Raw genomic sequence first — 19,676 nt, 5'->3', positions numbered from 1 at the left:
CACATTTAAATATCTATAAACATTCATAGTAAGCACAATGGCCAAGCGCATGCGTCCCAATAATATCTTGGATTAATCGGGAAACCTTGGCGAGTATGGTGTGCATCAATTTCTATGTAATCGACCGAGACTTTCTGAATGCAGTCAAAAAAGGCGAAAGTGCGATGTTGCGAAGGTGAGAGTGCGAAGGAGCGATAGGAGTATCGCTCCTTTGCCTTCGCACCTTTGCACTTTCGCCATCGCATCTTAGCGCTTCGCCGTCGCATCTTCGCACTTTCGATCCTTCAACGTCGCACTCTCGTACTTTCGCCTTCGCATCGTCACACTTTCGCATCTTCGACTTAAAGGCAAATATGCGAAGGTCGAAGTGGCCCCATCGGAACACCATAATTTACCGCGGATCAAACACAGTAACATTTAAATTTCATTATGCGACACTCCTTGCTAATGCATGGATCTAGAGTGAGAGAGGGGGTCCGCCCCCGGAAAATTCAATATTAATAATTTCACGCAGTAAAAGGGGAGAGGGGGTCCAGGCCCTCTCCTCCCTTGATAATTTAATTTATTAATTTTATAAAATAAAATTTCCAAAATATGCCTCGGAACCCTTTAAGCAAAAGAGAGCTCCGCAATTATAAAAAGGCGAAAGCGCAAAGATGCAAGGGCGAGAGTGCGAAGTTGCGAAGGCGAATCTTCGCCTTCGCAACTTCGCCTTCGCATCATTGCGCTTCGCCGTCGCATCTTTGCACTTTCGCTCCTCTGCCGTCGCACCTTCGCACTTTCGCCATCGCAACTTTGCACTCTCGCATCTTTGCCCTATAGGCGAAAGTGCGAAGATCAAAATGGCCCCATTGGAACAGCATATGTATCTCATTATTACGAGTGACAACACATTAAAATCCTTTCGAGATACTAGACACTATAAAACAAAATTCTGATTATTGGCGTCGATATTGTTCATGAATTTTACTTGCATTGACGATTTTCCCTACTGCAAACCGCTGGGTATGCAACTGCATCACCCGGAATTCACGATGAAACCAAAATTCTGAAAAGTTTACTCGACTGTTAGGCATTATAACCAAGCTGAAGATAGCAGACACTGACAGCAGGCATTACACCAGTTGAAGTTAACGGCCAAAAGGAAAATCGTCAAAGTACTGAGAGTACTCGATCAGAAAATATATTTTACTTTATCATCGGCATACTTTAGTTAATATCATGATGATTAATGCATTAATTGTTTGTATGAGCATTGATAACTTTGGATACAATAAAGATTGTGTGATCAAAATCAAGGGGGATATAAATCCTTAACATGGGCCCGAACCCCTTATGAACGCTTTTAGAAACAATCTCTTCTTATTATAATCGAACAGTGTTTATTATCTTTTTAAGATGTACTATAGTCAGGTACTCTTCACATTTGCTCTAAAAGAATAAAGTCTATTCATGATCACAAATACAACATTACAACAAATGTTTAGAATATCGATATTGATGAATTACGTAGAAGGAAACAAAACTAACGTTAAATGATTTTTTTTAAAAAAACCCACTTCCCCCCAGAAATGTAAATAAGAAGCATTCATATTCGTACGTTACCTAACCCCCTAGTCTTTTTCCATAAAAATATATACATGTATCATTCTTTGATTGACAATTCATTCACCATTGAATATTGCTTATATTATTACAACAATTATTCTTTCATGATTATTGTTTGTTAATTATCACACAATATCCTCATTGTGTATAAATTTGGTTTTCTTTATTTTGGGTCATTTCCCGCCATATGTCGACGAGAGAAGTGACGTAACTGTTAACAATCAATTTGTGGAAATGTTAGAATGTTTTGTGTGTGCTTGCTACGGATATGAAAAACTATATACAGCGATTTATTTACAAGTTCGGTGTTTATAACTTCAAAATCAGTTGAACAGAGTAAGTAATTTCAAAGTAGTATTTTGGATACGGGGTAACCAATTTCTTCTCTTGTTTACAGAGGGGGTCATTTTTCTACGGGGGTCATTTTTCTTCATGTACAACGTGAAGAAAAATAACCCCTGGGTCTTTTTTCTTCAGAAAAATCCAATTATTCTTCAGCTAGGGGGGTCATTATTCTACGTCGAAAAATGACTCCCGGTCATTATTCTACGGGGGTCATCATTCTTCATTACACAGCAAATAATACTACGATAATTACTTTGGAAAAAAAACTCTACAATCATATGATCCGAAATGGTCCGTTCTTTGATGTAATCTATCATATGCCTTTTTAAAAGCAATACGGTGCCAAGACGGTCGAGAAAGACCAAAATCTCTAAACAGCAATGTTGTGTCCCGTGACATTTAAAATTTGGTCTTGTGTATGTTAGAGATCCTTACTATGTCATAAGTTGTTTGGATACTGTCTTGGATGATGTTTAAAAAAACAAAAAAACAAACGGGGTTGTATGAAAAAGACTTGTATTTTCAATCGCTATCCTTCTTAAAAATAAAGGTAATTATCGCACTGCCAGCATGAACAGATAAATTTGTTTTTAACCCTAAGCTTTGTTTAACTGTTCGGTAGTTGGAGAGCGACCGCTATTAAAGTCGTAGAAATGACGGTTTGCATCACGCAGACAAATCAGGAAGAGAACAGTATGTCATGATCTATTTTAAAATTCATTTTTGAATGGTTGATCACTGTTTAGCTTCCCTTCATGATTGTCTTATTACCATAATCTTTCAAACTGTAGAACGTATCCATAAACCATTAAGGTAGGAAGTTGCTACTAGGGCTTTATCATGGTTGTCTATCGTTCGTCAATATTGAAATCATTTTCTTATACTCTCTAGCATTTAACAGGCGAACCAACCGTAAGTTGTGATAAAGTAGGAGTCTTCCATCGGTGTTAGATTCCTGGCTGTGTGGGGTTTTACTGACTGTTCAAATGACTGACTTTCAACTTTTACTTGCACCTTTCCTTTTACTGAGCATTACTTTCTCAGAACAAGTTAAATAAATTAACTGATATATCAGAATCTTTATGGAATATTTAGAATACTTTTTACTTACTTAGCCTGTTATACCCTGGCTTACAATAAATTGTGTCCCCTTTTTAAAGAAATACCGATTCTATAAATGTTCTCCTTACACTATAGGTACAGTTGTAACATGCGGATTTTTTGTCTTAGTAGGACCATCCTTATTAAAAAAAAATTAAAAATGTTTTGTGTCTGGGAAGGATGGAATCGAGTGAACTTCCTCGTCACGTGGGTAAATAAAAACACATTGAGGAGAAATATTATTATTATTATTTGATAGTTGTACTAACTGGATATATTGTGTAAAAAGTGTTTAATTAATGAACAACGTACGGTTCTTGAAACCCGGATCATATAATCAACTAAGTGCAGGGAAGTCTGTGTCCATCAGTCATGGTTTAATCAGATCGAACAAAACTTATATATGCAATGTAAAGAAAACAACTCACCGGGTTAAAATTAAAAAATCGTGGCTCTCTGTACCGTTTTTTTTTTATAATTAACAACTATACCTAGAGAAGGACTAGCTGTAGCTGAATACCTGGTATGTTACTATACGGCTATTGGTACTTTGCGGAACGGAACGGAACGGAACGGAACCAGTTAAGAGGCCCCAAAAGGGGAAACAAGATTTTTTTTAAACGTCATTATTTCAATTTAACTTATCGTAAATGGAAGATTATTTTACAAATGTTGCTGTTTTAATGAACTGTGTATTACATGAAATATGCTACTCATTGCTCTATTAGTCATTACACGCTTCTTTCCCGAGAAAACCTAAAGTCACTAGTTGTTTTATGATGTTTGATTGACACTGTAAATATGAAGTTGAGGTTTAAACCAAACTCAATTAATCTGTGTGTGTAACGTTGATGAAAATTACTTTCTAATTTTCTAATCTTTCTTCTGAATAGATTTCTTCTGATTCCGTTCCGTTCCGCAAAATACCATTACCCGTGTGGATATTGGTATTTAACGGAACGGAACGGAATCTTTCAAACTTTTTAAATAAAGGAAAACATCATAACAACTACTAGCTGTTTGTTTATTTCTATGTTCTTTTGAGATAAATGAAGCAAATCATTTCATCAATTCAAACATCTTGCATATGTGCATATCACTCCTGTGTTGTGTACAGCTATAACTTTTATTTCATCTATGATACTACATTACTTACACGGATGATATTACTAGTTTGTTCACCAAGCTAGCAATAACGCAATGTGCATCCCATATTACGTAGAATTCTAAAATATAACGAGCACATTCGCAAGGAAAAAGTTTAATATTCATCACTTACCTTCCGTCTAAACAATTTTCTTCTGATTCCGTTCCGTTCCGCAAAATACCATTACCCGTGTGGATATTGGTATTTAACGGAACGGAACGGAATCTTTCAAACTTTTTAAATAATGGAAAATATCATAACAACTACTCACCGTTCCTTGAATTTTTTATCAGATTCTTTAAAGATGAATGAGTCTATCAATCAAATCAATTCAGTCATCTTGTGTATTTGCTGATTATTAATTTCAGCGTTTGTGTGCGTGTGCTGCATACAACAACAACAACTCTGTTTTCATTTCTTTTTTTATCAATTTCATATCATTGTCACGGCAGAACTAACTAGTTGGTTAATTAAGCTAGCAAAAACACAATGCTTATATCAAGTAGAATTCATATTATACCAAGATCATTCGCAGCGCAGGGATAATATCGATAAAAATACTTGATAGTCTTATTTGAAATAAATTTGAATGAATGATGATATAACAAATGTTATTACCATACTTATAAATAATTTTCTTCTGGTTCCGTTCCGTTCCGCAAAATACCATTACCCGTGTGGATATTGGTATTTAACGGAACGGAACGGAACCGTTTAAAAATTTTGAAATATAAAATATATCATAACAACTACTAGCTGTTTGTTTATTTCTATGTTATTTTGAGATAAATGAAGCAAACCAACAAATCATTTCATCAATTCAAACATTTTGCATATGTGCATATCACTCCTGTGTTGTGTACAGCTATAACTTTTATTTCATCTATGATACTACATTACTTACACGGATGATATTACTAGTTTGTTCATCAAGCTAGCAATAACGCAATGTGTATCCCATATTACGTAGAATTCTAAAATATAACGAGCACATTCGCAAGGAAAAAGTTTAATATTCATTACTTACCTTCCGTCTGAACAATTTTCTTCTGGTTCCGTTCCGTTCCGCAAAATACCATTACCCGTGTGGATATTGGTATTTAACGGAACGGAACGGAATCTTTCAAACTTTTTAAAATGTGAAACATATTTTTACAAAGGCAACATTTATTCATTATATAATAAATTATTTGATTTTTTTAAGGAAGGAAGCTAGTTGGTTAATCAAACTAGCGAAAGACAATGTTTACATCAAGTCGAAGTTTATATCAAATCCATTTGCAGGGTTATAATCATTTTTTAAAATAAATACTTGATAGCCTTATGAGTGGGCTGACTTATTTAGTTGGGATTAAACTTCAATTAAACTTCAATTGCGCTTCCGTAAATTAAAATTCTGGGAAGGAATTAGACAGCCCTTGTTAGAGAAACTCGAAGATTCTAAGTCAAACTGGATATATATCTTGAAAGACTGCCCATAAGTATCGTCTGCATTCACGGGCCGGTGTCTTCGGAATCAGCTTAGTGAGATTGGAGAGAAAATGCATTGACAGTAGTTTGCGACAGGACCATGAAATTCAGAGGGCAATCTTGCAAATTACAATTTTAAGTAATAAGTAGATTTGCAATCGTACACGTGCAATGTAAGTACTTTGCTATAATATATAAGCTTCTCTCCGCACACATGCATACAGACATGAAAATAAGCGTGCAAACTAACAATACACTTGCCTATTATCATTCTTCTGAAAACTACATAACCCGTCAAAACCCGTCATTTTGCATATGTGCATATCACTCCTGTGTTGTGTACAGCTGTAACTTTTATTTCATCTATGATACTACATTACTTACACGGATGATATTACTAGTTTGTTCATCAAGCTAGCAATAACGCAATGTGTATCCCATATTACGTAGAATTCTAAAATATAACGAGCACATTCGCAAGGAAAAAGTTTAATATTCATCACTTACCTTCCGTCTGAACAATTTTCTTCTGGTTCCGTTCCGTTCCGCAAAATACCATTACCCGTGTGGATATTGGTATTTAACGGAACGGAACGGAATCTTAAAAAAAAAAATAAACATCATTTTGGGATATAAGAAGCAAGCTAACAAACCATTTCATTAATATAAAATTATAAATATCTTGTGTGTTTATCTTGTGTACAACGTTAACTTTTATTTCTGTTATGTCTTGTGCATATCTTATTTTGATTACTACATGTATTTAGTACGAAAGATTTTGTGTACGACTTGTTTGTTTATGAGTGGAGTACTGCGCCATATTTCTAAACGCTCGATTACTACAGTTTTTTGTAAGCCTTGAATTCCACTGTGTAAGTGTTTTGACTGTTATAATTATGTATTATTAATCTTCTAGTGATGTAATTTACCTCTGTCTTTATTGTCAACTATGCTTAGTTTTGCATATTCTTGTTACCGATGGATTTTAGTTTACCATGTGCTTCAAGTATGGTGCGCCATTTCGTCGACAAACGTTACATTTTGAACTTGATAATTACGTACTGTCAGTTTAATAAAGTCAATTGATTACGGTTTTAACTCATTATTTTCTATTCAATTAATGAATTTATTTATAGAATATATTTAAGATATGTTGCATTACTTAATTCTATGTGAAATATTTATTGAATTGTTTTTCTATGGAAACCAATACCTGTTATTTTTATTTGTATTTTGTTTATTACAGATTCTTATCGCATTGCAGTTATCTGTCAATTAAAATCTTTAATGCTTACTTTATGTCACATTTTGCAGGAGAATACTTTAATCACAGGGGCTTGGTTATTGGATAGTGAATTTCCTAATTATTTGTTCCCGAAGAAAAAATTGATTAAAATTGGTAATCTTATGTGTATTTCTGTGTATTGCAATAAATAAATTCACCGAAACCCCCTGTTTCAATCATGTTAAAAAAGTGTATTCAATGTACATTAAAAAAAGTAAAGGGACGACACTCGCCATGTTGGATTTATAGGGGGTCCTCATTTCAAGCTATTTTTTAAACAAGTTCTTCCGTTTCTCCAACGATTTCTGACGATATATAGGTTGTAAAATGTTAAAATTACTTATTCCTATCGTCTGACAACATCTGTACGCTGCATAATAAACACATCTTTCCGAAATGTACTAGATACTTGCCAAACTTATCGAAAGCAACGGAAGTTTACTTTTGAGTGACGTAAATTATCCATATAATCACTGAGATGTTCCGAAAATGTATGATAAATCTAGAGAGAGCAAAAATTCCGCGAAAAGATATTCCTCTAGGTTTATCCAATGCTTTCGGATCTCCTCAGTGATTACATGGAGAGTTTGCATCAACTTCCGTTGCATTCGATAAGTTTGGCGAGTATCTAGTACATTTCATGTGTTTATTATGCAGCGTACAGATGTAGTCAGACGATAGGATTAAGTCATTTTAACATTTTACAACCTAGATCTCGTCAGATATCGTTGGAGAAATGGAAGAATTTGTTTAAAACATAGCTTGAAACGAGGACCCCCTATAAATCCAAGATGGCGAGTGTCGTCCCTTTACTTTTTTTAATGTACATTGAATACACTTTTTAAACATGACTGAAACGGGGGGTTTCGGTGAATTTATTTATTGCAATACACAGAAATACACATAAGATTACCAATTATAATCAATTTTTTCTTCGGGAACAAATAATTAGAAAATTCACTATCCAACAACCAAGCCCATGTGACTTTAATGATATGAAATCTCTGTTTTAAAGTTCGCACATATATAATTGTTTTCCCTTGGACTGAAATGTCACACTTTCATTGGTTTAAACATAGCACGTGCACATATCTCTATATTTGTTCGGTGAGAAATAATACTAGTATTAGGCAATATGGCCGTCATTGGCCGACGCTTCGTTACTCATTTCGACATTTCATTGAATTCAATACATAAACCGCATGCTGTAAGTTCTTAATGTATTTGGAGTAGTTGCCCTTTGAAATTCATTAAAATTAGAGTAGTTGCCCTTAGAATATTGACGTCACATTGTTTTGTCTGGAGGAGAACAAAATGGCAGCGTCGATATTTGATCAAGTCTCTGCAGAGGAAAGGGAGAAAACATTTAAAATTGAATAGGAACAAAACATTGTAAGTAAACATGGTTGAAGCAAAGATTTTTAAAGAGTATTTGAAAGGTGAGATTGAAAATTTTGAAGAGTTTGAATGAGTTAAATTGCACGAGATGTTAGACATCTTGTATATGGCTTTGCGTAGATCATCGCTATTTGTGAATAAACATGTCGCTTGATAGTCCTTGGGAAAACAAAACACTTATTAGGTTAGTTACTGACTCACTACGGAAATATATTGGGTTGATCAATCTCATAGATGGCGAGGCGTAGTGAGTCAGTAACTAACCTATAGTCTGTCCCAAGATATTTATGCTGCATATTTGAACGATTTTTAATAAAAATACACATACCTGTGACTGAAGTGCAATTAAAATCGATGAAAGGGAAAATTCCCAAGATAACTTCATTCACACATTATCATTTTTCCCTCGTAAAAATTCACAGGAACGAAAACAGATGTCCTACGGAGATTTATAATGGGGAATGTTGACATCTTTTCTCCATTCGGAAATACTCGGGACACCTCGCGCAATTTTCAACGTTATCATCCGGGCGTCTTCATCTCCTTGGCAATGGAAAAACCTCGTAGACTTTTTATTTTTAGCCGTGTACTGATACCCGACAAGCTAGAGGGGGCGTTTCAAAGGGGAAATCTTGGGATTTTTTCATACTTTTGAATGAACATCGTCTGAACCAAGAGGTATTTATAAATATTGAATAATTTAAGAAAATATGCGGCAAAAATATCTTGGAACAGACTATAATAAGTAATAGTATGACGTGCCATAAGGGTAATCAGTTGTCGTTGTGATTCAAGTCTGTATGTTGATCTAGCGTTGGTGTGTGATTTGTGCTTTGAATTCATTTGTCTTTACATGTATATGTATATTTTAGTTTCTACCGTCGATGAGAGATTTATTGGCCAATAAATACATTTCCGAATATTTTGTTTTATTATAATTCTATGTTAATTTCTGAAAGCAAGTTTTCGAGATTGTTTGTGCATATATACGTCTGTCTGTCGGTGTATACACTTGTCTGTACATGTGCTTTTTTATCTTCGGTATGTGACTGTGTCTATATTATACTTATATTCTAAATCTCAAATGAAGTGAATATATGATGTGTATGCACTGTAAAACTAAATATATAAGATGATGTGAATAACTTGTACATGAAAGTTCGAATAAAAAAAAAATACTGAAATCTGATTGGTTTAGACGCAGTTAATAATCCGTTATATTACCCTCAGCATTAGCAACTCCCTTGGCAACGGGTAACACACAAATTGTTACATATGCGTACGGTTTGCTGTATAATTCTCGTCATTTCTATGTAGAGGCAGTAAAATGTTCTTTAAAATTAAAACATTCAGTATAAAAAAATAAATAGTCCTGTTTTGGAGGGTAACAGTTGAAATTGACACAATTGAAAGTATTAGATAGGCGTACATGGTAACATTTATTTTTATAAAACTTGATATAAATACAACACAATCTATGATCTGTTGAGATCTGACATAGACTTCATTAAAGCCAACGATATATCCTAAACTATACCACGAAAAACGACACACAAGGCTGTTTAGTCTATCCTTATTTAAATGGGAAGCAACTCCATTTTGTATAACATTCAAACATCCGGTAATGTTAATGCATTCATGTTTTTTTCCGAGCCTGTCGGGAAGGCCCGAGAAGTTGCAATTAGACTGCACTGATTAGTAACACAAACTTACAAGCGGAATACAGAGGCACATGATTAAGCACATTTAATCAACATTATGATAATCTGTCTCTTGCTGTATCATGGATATGAAAATTCAGTGACATGCAATCCATTTAATGTGCACATTATATTTTTAACATATAAAGCATGTAAATGTATATTTAGCCATGATCAATGGCAGTTAATCTCTATTATAAAACTGATCGTACGAACAAAGCCCTGAGATGGCTTTAAAAAATGTAAACGGTTCCGTTAAATACCAATATCCACACGGGTAATGGTATTTTGCGGAACGGAACGGAACCAGAAGATAATTATTTATAAGTATGGTAACAACATTTGTTATATCATCATTCATTCAAATTTATTTCAAATAAGACTATCAAGTATTTTTATCGATATTATCCCTGCGCTGCGAATGATCTTGGTATAATATGAATTCTACTTGATATAAGCATTGTGTTTTTGCTAGCTTAATTAACCAACTAGTTAGTTCTGCCGTGACAATGATATGAAATTGATAAAAAAAGAAATGAAAACAGAGTTGTTGTTGTTGTATGCAGCACACGCACACAAACGCTGAAATTAATAATCAGCAAATACACAAGATGACTGAATTGATTTGATTGATAGACTCATTCATCTTTAAAGAATCTGATAAAAAAATTCAAGGAACGGTGAGTAGTTGTTATGATATTTTCCATTATTTAAAAAGTTTGAAAGATTCCGTTCCGTTCCGTTAAATACCAATATCCACACGGGTAATGGTATTTTGCGGAACGGAACGGAACCAGAAGAAAATTGTTCAGACGGAAGGTAAGTGATGAATATTAAACTTTTTCCTTGCGAATGTGCTCGTTATATTTTAGAATTCTACGTAATATGGGATGCACATTGCGTTATTGCTAGCTTGATGAACAAACTAGTAATATCATCCGTGTAAGTAATGTAGTATCATAGATGAAATAAAAGTTATAGCTGTACACAACACAGGAGTGATATGCACATATGCAAAATGTTTGAATTGATGAAATGATTTGTTGGTTTGCTTCATTTATCTCAAAATAACATAGAAATAAACAAACAGCTAGTAGATGTTATGATATATTTTATATTTCAAATTTTTTAAACGGTTCCGTTCCGTTCCGTTAAATACCAATATCCACACGGGTAATGGTATTTTGCGGAACGGAACGGAACCAGAAGATAATTATTTATAAGTATGGTAATAACATTTGTTATATCATCATTCATTCAAATTTATTTCAAATAAAACTATCAAGTATTTTTATCGATATTATCCCTGCGCTGCGAATGATCTTGGTATAATATGAATTCTACTTGATATAAGCATTGTGTTTTTGCTAGCTTACTTAACCAACTAGTTAGTTCTGCCGTGACAATGATATGAAATTGATAAAAAAGAAATGAAAACAGAGTTGTTGTTGTTGTATGCAGCACACGCACACAAACGCTGAAATTAATAATCAGCAAATACACAAGATGACTGAATTGATTTGATTGATAGACTCATTCATCTTTAAAGAATCTGATAAAAAAATTCAAGGAACGGTGAGTAGTTGTTATGATATTTTCCATTATTTAAAAAGTTTGAAAGATTCCGTTCCGTTCCGTTAAATACCAATATCCACACGGGTAATGGTATTTTGCGGAACGGAACGGAACCAGAAGAAAATTGTTTAGACGGAAGGTAAGTGATGAATATTAAACTTTTTCCTTGCGAATGTGCTCGTTATATTTTAGAGTTCTACGTAATATGGGATGCACATTGCGTTATTGCTAGCTTGATGAACAAACTAGTAATATCATCCGTGTAAGTAATGTAGTATCATAGATGAAATAAAAGTTATAGCTGTACACAACACAGGAGTGATATGCACATATGCAAGATGTTTGAATTTATGAAATGATTTGCTTCATTTATCTCAAAAGAACATAGAAATAAACAAACCGCTAGTAGTTGCTATGATGTTTTCCTTTATTTAAAAAGTTTGAAAGATTCCGTTCCGTTCCGTTAAATACCAATATCCACACGGGTAATGGTATTTTGCGGAACGGAACGGAATCAGAAGAAATCTATTCAGAAGAAAGATTACCTAAGTAATTTTCATCAACGTTACACACACAGATTAATTGAGTTTGGTTTAAACCTCAACTTCATATTTACAGTGTCAATCAAACATCATAAAACAACTAGTGTCTTTAAGTTTTCTCGGGAAAGAAGCGTGTAATGACTTATAGAGCAATGAGTAGCATATTTTATGTAATACACAGTTCATTAAAACAGCAACATTTGTAAAATAATCTTCCATTTACGATAAGTTAAATTGAAATAATGACGTTTTAAAAAAACTTGTTTCCCCTTTTGGGGCCTCTTAACTGGTTCCGTTCCGTTCCGTTCCGCAAAGTACCAATAGCCTACTATACCTAATAGTGTATAAAACTAGACTACTGTATACATTTTTTATCATTGGGATGTATAGTATTTGATTTAGATTAAAAAAGGTTAACTTTTCATATATTTTTCTATGCGTGGATATTTTTTTTGTCGAAGTAGGACACCGTAGTTTTTCACTGACCTAGATAAAGCTTTTGTATGTGGTTTTGATTTAAAATGCACATACTTTCGTGTCTGTAATCGCAAACTTTTATAATAACATGAGAAGTCTGGAGTGTTGAAAATTCTGAAGAAAAAAGCCCCACTAAATACTCGATTGTTCGTATATATCAATGAATTCCGACTCCTTCGTTACCAGCAGGAAATTTTAATCAACGTAAGCATGGAGGACAAACACGTACAGACAGAAGGTGTTTTATATCCTAATTTGACAACAGAGAGAATGCTTATATTGGACATGCAGGTAAGTATGGTGGTTATAATATTGGCCTTGTATATTCAAGAACTTCTGCCAAATTGATGTAGTTATGATTTGTATTATGTCTTAATTTTTTAAGTGCCCATTAAATGAGTACAAGTATATTAATGTTAAGTGTTGTTTTTAATTTTTTTAGCAAAAGATGAATCAGTTAACTCATTTTATGTACGAATCGGCTCATGAACACAGACAGAACTATGCTGCCATCAACGCCCAACTCCATATGATCAATGAGAGACTGCGATCGTCCGATTCTATGACTGGAAGTTCAAGCAGTGTCTCCTCGAACATTAAAATGAAAAAAGAACTGCTAAGATGCATTAGCAAAGATAAACTGAAAAAACAAGGTTAGATTAAGTACCTAATCGAATTGTATTTAACAGATTGTCAAATTGTGATTAAAATTTCTGTAATACATCTTTAACCTCTTCATAATGACATTTTCAGAAGGGAATGACGATTTAAGTGGAAGTGAAACTATTCACAGGGATTGTTTGCTGGAAAAACTGCAAGATATGGTGAAGGACATGGATGTGGTCAATACTAATCTAATGGACGAACTACTTGATATAGAGTGCTTGACACAAGATGAAGCTTCCGATATAACACATACTGGTTCAAGGAAAGACCAAATACGTAAACTAATCGTTCTTTTTGCAAGAAGAGGGAGGGGAAATTTCGTAAAATTTCTGGAAGTTATTGGTCGAGAACACCAATTTCCTCACATTGCAAGGGAACTTCGAGAAATCTATGTCCAGAAGATAACAGAAGGTAGATCTTCCGAGTGTCTTCTTTGCGTGATCAAGCGTGATGTCGACATTCGAGACATTGTAGACCAGCTATGCAATCACAAAGTTGTGGACATCGAATTCCTGGACTTGCTGGTCTCAACTAAATCTGGAAATCAAAACAGTCTTTGGGAGATTATATTCTCAAACATAGATAAATCAGCCAATAGAAAACAGCATATCTGTTACCTGCAGGAAGCACTTTCTAAAAAGTATGAACGCCTGGCGTCGAAATTGGGATTATCCATTCCACCTCAACTTGGAAACCATATATGTTCAGCATCTCGTAGTTTTAACGCATCTTGGCGGAGCGTAGGGTCCATTGAAAGCAGCATTGGTGACGGAAGCACTACTTCAGAGGTTCCGAGAAAATCGGATTCTGAAGAACTGACGAAGTATTTGCCTCCAGTACCAAATGCCACCAACATTCCCCACTGCATTTCTTGGTTAAATAGTATAGACCCTTCGTCATCGGACAATTCAAGCACAACTGACGACGTTGAGCACAGTCTTGTCTCTCCTGTGAGTGGAGACAGTGGCGTAGAGTCGGGTGAAAACGGCCAAAAAAGTGAAGCAAAAGAAAACAATAGCAATACATGATATAGATCTGAGTGCTCTGCATTTTCAACAAATCTGTATGAATTTTTTCCCTCTGATTATGTAGTGAAATCCACGATCTACAGTGGTTTGCAACTCGCATGATAGTGAGCATGTAGGATACTCTATCCTTTCTCTAGTTGTGATGATTGAAGGAATTGTGCGATGAATAAGGAGGAGATGATATTGACAGGTTCAGAGTATATATCACCGTGCAAAATTCACTTACTTTATTTTGGACTTTACTTTTAAAATTCGACATATGTTTTTAATATTTTCTCACAGTCTACTTCTTACAAAGTTACTTATTTAATTAGTGATTAACACTTTTCGGACTCTATATGTGATTTCAAAGAGACAGAGTGCCATGTCTCAAGGACTGTTAATCTCTTAAAACAACATTGTGCAATTATCAGTTTTTCATGTCTTGGACATCAAAGACTCATTAAGGTCTTCCGTTTCCAACGGAAGACCTTATAGTGATTGTAAGGTTTTTTATTAAGGTCTTCCGTTGGAAACGGAAGACCTTATTGTTATTGCTTTGTTTCTTTTTCCCTTTTATTATTTTTTTTTCTTACGCTTTTTTGTACAAGCGATTTTTTGAAAACGACTCGACCGATTTTCGTGAAAATTTCAGATCTTGTAGATATTGATAAAAACCTTGTATATATTTTTTTATTTTAATGACGTCATTTCCGTTCGGGAGATATTGACGTTTTAGTGATTTTTAGAGGGTCATTTTGTCCTGCTATCTCCTCCTAAACGAAAAAATATATTGAATTTAAATTTTCAGGGATTGTAGACAAAAGATTGTAGATGTGTTTAAAGGCATTTGTGGTTGTCTGGCTTCAAAGGCGTCGAAGCTCGCCTGGACCCGAAAATCGAGTTTAAAAAAACGACGTAATTTTTAATGGTTTTCGTTCTTTATCTCCTTTCCCGAAAATATTTACCATAACATATAGAAGAAATAAAATTTATATTTACAGGATCTTCCGTTTGATAACAGGAAAAAGGGGCTGGTCCCTTAAATAAGGGGCCAAAAGGGCTCTAAAGTCTTTCTTCTATAGCCCTTTACTGAGAAATATTTTGTCATATGTTTAAGAAGCAAAAATGTTCATCTTTCACTAATAAAACTATACATTATAAAAATTTTATTATGCGTTACGTAATTAGGGGTTTTAAGGGGCCAAAAGTCCAAAATTTCAATCGAATATATCTCAAAAAGGACAAATATTTTAAAAAGCAATATAGAATAAAAGATGCTTAGAATGATGTTTTAAACAATATTCAATCATAAAAGTTTCGTTATCTGGCCCCAATAAGGAGATTAGGGGTCGGCCCCTTAAATATCATATCCCAGATAGCTCAAAAACGGCAAAGAATTTCTAAACACTTGTTGTACAAAATATGTTTAATATCAAAAGAACTTTCGTATGATGCCAAGAAAAATTGGCTGGCCCTTCAATTTAGGGGCCAAAAGGGCTCTAAAGTCTGTCTTCCATAGCACTTTACTGAGAAATATTTTGTCATATGTTTAAGAAGCAAAAATGTTCATCTTTTACTAATTAAACTATACATTATAAAAATTTTATAATGCGTTACGTAATTAGGGGTTTCAAGGGGCCAGAAGTCCAAAACTTCGATCGAATATATCTTAAAAAGGACAAATATTATGAAAAGCAATATAGAATAAAAGATGCTTAGAATAATGTTTTAAACAATATTCAATCATAAAAGATTTGTTATCTGGCCCCAATAAGGAGATTAGGGGTCGGCCCCTAAAATTTCATATCCCAGATAGCTCAAAAACGGCAAAGAATTTCTAAACACTTGTTGAACAAAATATGTTTAATATCAAAAGAACTTTCGTATGATGCCAAGAAAAAGGGGCTTGCCCTTCAATTTAGGGACCAAAAGGGCTCTAAAGTCTTTCTTCCATAGCACTTTACTGAAAATTATTTTGTAATATGTTTAGGAAGCAATAATGTTCATCTCACATTTATTTAACAATATATTATAATTTATTTATCATGTGTTCCGTATTAAGGTTTTTTTTTAATGGTTTTTAAGGGGCCAGAAGTACGAAACGTTGATAACATACCTCAAACAGAACAAATATTTTTAAAAAGTATGAAAATCAATATAGAATAAAATGCTAAGAATAATGTTCCTAACAAAATTCAACCATAATTTTTTTTGGTTGTTGCCCCGATAAGGAGATAAAGGGTCTAATGTCAAAGTCAAGGTCATATAACCTTCAAAAAATCGCACGGAAGACCTCCTCGTTGCTCGCAACGAGATCGTGTCTAGTTATTATTATTTTTTCCCAGTTTTTGTCCACAAGATTTCTCAGAGATGGCTGAATAGATTTACCTGAAGTTTTCAGGACTGATAGAAAATGATAATATCTCGAGGCGTTTTTTTCATTTTTTGAAATTTTATTTCCTGTCGTCCATTTCCTGTCCCGCGACAAAAAGCTTGTCACATCGAGATCTCAGAAACGATTAAGACTTGAACATCCAAACTTTGAGGAATGCAAGACCTACAGTTGTAGATGTGTTTAAACTATTTTGTTTTGTTCGGCGTAGCTTCCGGTCGTCACCGGAAGCACTTCAATTTTTTTTGTTTTTACGTATTTAATTAATTTTCTGTAGAATAAAGATATTAGTATAGATCCTTACATATGTCATCTATGCAATGTTAAATAAACAAAAAAATTCTACTTCCGGTGAGATATCTCGATTATCTCAGGAAGCTTTTTTAAAACACATTTTGTACCTGCAAGATCTCAGAAACTGTAAGTGATCAAGAAACGAAACTTTCATGGATGATAGACAATTGATTGAAAATATGTTTAAACAGTTTCATTTTGTCGACCGTCACTTCCGGTCCACACCAGAAAAGTTCAAACAAATCAAGCTGTTTATACGTTTAACTGGTTTTAGCCGATAGTTTTAGCTACTTTGATAAATAATAATGTTAGATAGGCAAGTACGTAAATAAGAAAGAACACATTTCATTTTCATTGAGCACTTCCGTTTGTCCGTTTCCTGTCCCGAGACAAAAAACCTAATTTCAACGAGATCTCAAAAACAGTAATGACTTGAACAACCAAACTTTGTGGGATAATAGACCTATGTATGTACATGTGTTCACACTATTTTGTTTTGTCCGGCGTAACTTCCGGTCGTCACAGGAAGTACACCCAATTCTGATTTTTTAAAACTTTGTTGGTTATTTAGCAAGGAAGAAACATTTTAGCTATGGAAATACAAAAGGTCATGTACACATGGTTAAAAAAACATAAAAAGTTCTCCTTCCGGTGAGAAATCTCAAATATCTCAGGTAGCCTTCTTTTTTAAAAACAAAGTACCCGCAAGATCTAAGAAACTGTGAGAGATCAAGACACAAAACTTGTATGGATAATGGACATTTGATTGGACATGTGTTTAACAGGTTTCATTTGGTCGAACGTCACTTCCGGTTCTCACTCGAAGCGTTCAAACAATAGCAACTTTATCTTAACTTTAGAATTTTTTAAACGTTTTACTCAGTGTGATGAACAGTAACGAATCGTTGGTAAATGTAATAAAAAATGTTTTTTTTTCAATTTCTTAATCACTTCCGTTCGTTCGTTTCCGGTCCCAAGACAAAAACCTTTTTTCAACGAGATATTATAACTAACAAAAACTTGAACATCCAAACTTTGACGAAAGACAAGGCAATGTATGAAGATATGTTTAGAATGTTTTGTATGATCCGGGGTAACTTCCGGTCGTCACAGAAAGTACTCAAAAATGACGTTTTGTCTTTTTGTTTTGTTTATTTCTTGGGAATTTCTTTACAGTATAAATTATATTCATTTTATGTTTACAAGAGAAATTGATCTTTTGTACAGATTTATACATGAGGAACGGAAGACCTTTTTGTTGCTATAGCAACAAGAGTCTAGTTGAGTTTAATTATTTTATATCTGTGAACCTTTCACTCAGCTTACTTATGTCATCACCTGTCAATTTATACTCATTGTTCAGACTCTTATAAATAATTATGTACAATTGTCAATCGGCAGTCTGGAATACGGCGGCCAGCCTCGGCCACGTCCGACTCACCCAGAGTCTTGAGTCCGGAGGCCACTACTGGCAATATCCGACTTGTTTGTAAAATGTCTGTCTGTTAAAATGTTATGATGTTGCCATCGTTGAATCTCGTCCAATAAATACGGAATCCTTCATCACTTGGTTTATTTCTCTGGAACTGTATACTGGTGGACCTTCGGGAATACGGCAAACCTACCCTTCGTTTTTACCTTACGGCCCACAGCGCGCCTCAACCTTATACTACTTATACCTTCGACGCCAACATTCCCTCACCCCGTCCGTACTGCACACGGCAGATATACAGCTCCAGACGAATTCCCTAGCACCGTACAAAACTACGCGGTCACATATACACTACCAACGAGAGCAGATGGGTGGTCACCAAATCAGATCTACCTTAGATTTTTATACGATTTGTTCAGCTTTTAACTATTATTTAGTTAAGAAAAATTCCCACTTTTTCGCTGTAGCTATTTTTTTAATCTTTCAAAAGACTTCTTCTGATGAAGGATATCAACGATGTCTGAAAATGGTCACAACCATCCAGCTCTCTTAAAGGGGCATGGTTACGAGTTTGATCAAATTTCATTTTTCTATATTGTTTACAATGCTTAAGTAATGCATGTGCTATTATTAAAAACCTTTGAGTGTCAGTCGTAAATACACAGAAAGAAGCAGAGCTCACAAATCTTTGCTATGTAAACAAGGCACGTGCCATGTTTTTGTTGACATTGGTTCAATATACCAGTAAAAGAGAATTTTATATCTCTATTTGATTTTTATTTTTTTATCATAATGCAACTTTATATCATTAGAGGTTACTACAGTTACAGTCATGCGTACATGCTAATAAGAGACACGGCTTTTTGCCTGAATTCGTTTCTCTTATTTTAAGTATCCAGGACCTATTCTAGATAGTTTTTATTTCTAAAGTCAATAGAAAGAAGTGAAATTGTAAAGGTCAACGATGTACTTATTTTGCATTTGTTTTTCTTATAACATTAGTGGATGTGAATTTTGACCCTTAATGATGTAATTTTGAAATATCATTAGTGGATAGTTAGCTCTTTAATGATAAAATCATATCATTAACGGTCAGAAGTCTGACCACTAATGCAACTTTTTATCATTAGTGGATACTGTATTATTAGAGTTTGCCAAATGGTTCATATTATTTTCTACTATCAATAATTAGTAAATTGAGGAAATGAACTTTACTGAAGAAAATCTAAAAAGA

The 19,676-nt window shown here is 34.2% G+C and overlaps 1 protein-coding gene across 2 annotated transcripts; it reads left to right on the top strand.

The window, feature by feature from the left end:
* The first annotated feature begins 2,743 nt into the window (after positions 1–2,743).
* On the top strand, positions 2,744–14,558 carry LOC128167697 (uncharacterized). Of its 2 annotated transcripts, XM_052833562.1 has the most exons (4): positions 2,744–2,766; positions 12,835–12,939; positions 13,091–13,301; positions 13,402–14,558. In XM_052833562.1, the coding sequence occupies exons 2-4, from the start codon at positions 12,859–12,861 to the stop codon at positions 14,340–14,342; spliced, it is 1,233 nt and encodes a 410-aa protein (XP_052689522.1). In that variant the 5' UTR covers positions 2,744–2,766; positions 12,835–12,858; the 3' UTR covers positions 14,343–14,558. The 2 variants fall into 2 exon arrangements, with proteins under 2 accessions (XP_052689522.1, XP_052689521.1); XM_052833561.1 differs by lacking the exon at positions 2,744–2,766 and having other exon boundaries at positions 12,657–12,939.
* Positions 14,559–19,676: the final 5,118 nt, after the last annotated feature.

This window comes from Crassostrea angulata, chromosome 10, assembly GCF_025612915.1.
Source record: "Crassostrea angulata isolate pt1a10 chromosome 10, ASM2561291v2, whole genome shotgun sequence".
Taxonomy (NCBI): domain Eukaryota; kingdom Metazoa; phylum Mollusca; class Bivalvia; order Ostreida; family Ostreidae; genus Magallana; species Magallana angulata.
Note: the sequence above shows the minus strand (reverse complement) of the source record. Positions and strands in the feature narration are given on the sequence as shown.